This window comes from Chrysochloris asiatica, unplaced genomic scaffold, assembly GCF_000296735.1.
Source record: "Chrysochloris asiatica unplaced genomic scaffold, ChrAsi1.0 scaffold00033, whole genome shotgun sequence".
NCBI classification, from domain to species: domain Eukaryota; kingdom Metazoa; phylum Chordata; class Mammalia; order Afrosoricida; family Chrysochloridae; genus Chrysochloris; species Chrysochloris asiatica.
The window spans coordinates 24,958,828-24,960,826 of record NW_006408551.1 but is presented as its reverse complement, the minus strand read 5'-3'; the positions used below and the strand labels follow the sequence as shown (position 1 = coordinate 24,960,826).

Genomic DNA, 1,999 nt, shown 5'->3' with positions numbered 1-1,999 from the left:
TGCTACCAGAGCTCCTTGCTTTATTGTTGAGCACCTTTTATATTCTAATGCCAAGTTTCCATTAATTTATTTGTCCACTATCTGTGGATTTAACCCTGGTGTGGCATTATGGGGTAAGCACTGGACTGGTAACTGCATAGTTTGCAATTCAGACCCCAGTTGCTCTCAGAAACCCTATGCCAGGGTCATTATGAGTAGGAATCGACTCAGTGGCACATAACATTTGTGGATTAGCAATTGTCCAAGAAATGTATTCTCTCTTGTGCTTGTTTACATTACTATAGCCCTTTTTATCTAGTTTAGATTTAGTGAAATTAATCAGTAGAACTTGAATCTTCAAAAATTGTAACTTGGTCTGACAATTTAATGAATGTGAATTATTGCTCACTTGGTGTGGCGCTGTAGGGTAAGCACTAGACTGCTAAACACAGGTTGGCAGTTCAAATCCACCAACTGCTCCTTGGAAAGGCTATGCAGGGTTGCTGTGAGTATGAACCGACACCACAGCACTTAACAACAACCTTTAAAAGGGAGGCATCATACTTCGTTACACAGGACAGTCCTAATTTAAAACTATTTTTGTCTTTGTGTGATTTTTTAATAGCACCCTTTTTACTCTCAGAGCATCCTGGTTTAGACAGTAAATTATATGGTTGCTCTACCTTAAAGCTATGAGCTTCTACACATTAGCAGAATCTTTACGCTTTGAGATCCTTTTAAAGATGGAGCCAATTATTATTTCCTAGATCTGGGAACTAGAAAAGGTATTACTAATGATATTTTTCCTTATAGCCTTCCAGCCAGAGAACCGAATGAATGTTCCAGCTTTGGATACAGTTGTCACTCCAGATGATGTCAGATACTTTACAAATGAGACTGATGACATTGCTAATTTAGAAGCAAGTGTGCTTGAAAATCCTTCACACGTACAACTTTGGCTCAAACTTGCATATAAGTACTTGAGTCAAAATGAGGGGTAGGTCAGCTTCTAATCTTTTTGTGAACTGTTACACATTTGTATTTTTATGTTTAAGCTGTATTTCACCTGTGGTAGTCAGATTTCCTTCCAAATAACAATAGAGGCTTTGTGTTTTGTGTGTGTGTGTGTGTGATTTTTTCAAAGCTATTGAAAATGTTTACAGTTAGATCTTGAGTTGTGTGCATGGCTCAGTATATGAGTAATACATTATAGTACAATTTTTAACTCCAGTAGGCTTTATTTCAAAGTAGAAGTAGTTAAAACAATAAACTCTGGGTGGTGCAAGGGTTTTTTTTTTTTGTTGTTGTTGTTATTTTTAACTCAAGCAATCACAGTTTTTTTTTAATATAGCTGTGATAAAAGAACAGTGGAACACATTAAACTTCATGTTGATTTCCATTTGGAAATATAAAGCTTTTCCAAATACCTTGAAATTCTAGTAAATTGAAATTTTTGTTTTATAATATGTATTTCAAAATTAGGTAAATAGTAATTTATTTCATAGCCTCTAGTGCCTATTGGTTGGGGTCTTGGTGTGGCGCTGTGGATTAATGTGCCAGACTGCAAAGTCGTTTGAACTTTAAGGTCAGCGGTTCAAGCTCACCAGTCGCTCCTCGGAAACCCTGTATAGGGTCACTATGGGTCGGAACCAACTCAATGGCACTTAACAACAACAACAGTGCCAATTGGTTAATAATATTTTCTAATTATTAGTGACAACCACTTGTCTATCAGTTTGTCAGATTGTGGCGGCTTGTGAGTTGCTGTGATTCTGAAAGCTGTGCCACTGGTATTTTAAATACCAGCAGGGTCACCCTTGGTGGGTAGACAGGTTTCAGATGAGCTTCCAGACAAAGACAGACTAGGAAGAAAGAGGGACGAACTACTTCCGAATATTTAGTCACTGAAAACCTTATGAATAGCAGAGAAGCACTGTCAGGTGTAGTGCTGGAAAATGAGCCCCTCAGGTTGGAAGACACTCAAAATGTGACTGGGGAAGAGCTGCATCCTCAAAGTAGA

The 1,999-nt window shown here is 37.8% G+C and overlaps 1 protein-coding gene across 1 annotated transcript in view; it reads left to right on the top strand.

Moving 5' to 3' along the window:
• The window catches only part of ZFC3H1 (zinc finger, C3H1-type containing), a 61,249-nt gene that overhangs the window by 39,302 nt on the left and 19,948 nt on the right, over positions 1–1,999 (top strand). Inside the window, exon 21 of the mRNA XM_006859562.1 lies at positions 793–976. Coding sequence (XP_006859624.1) covers positions 793–976 — 184 coding nt within the window. The remainder of the gene's footprint in view (positions 1–792; positions 977–1,999) is intronic.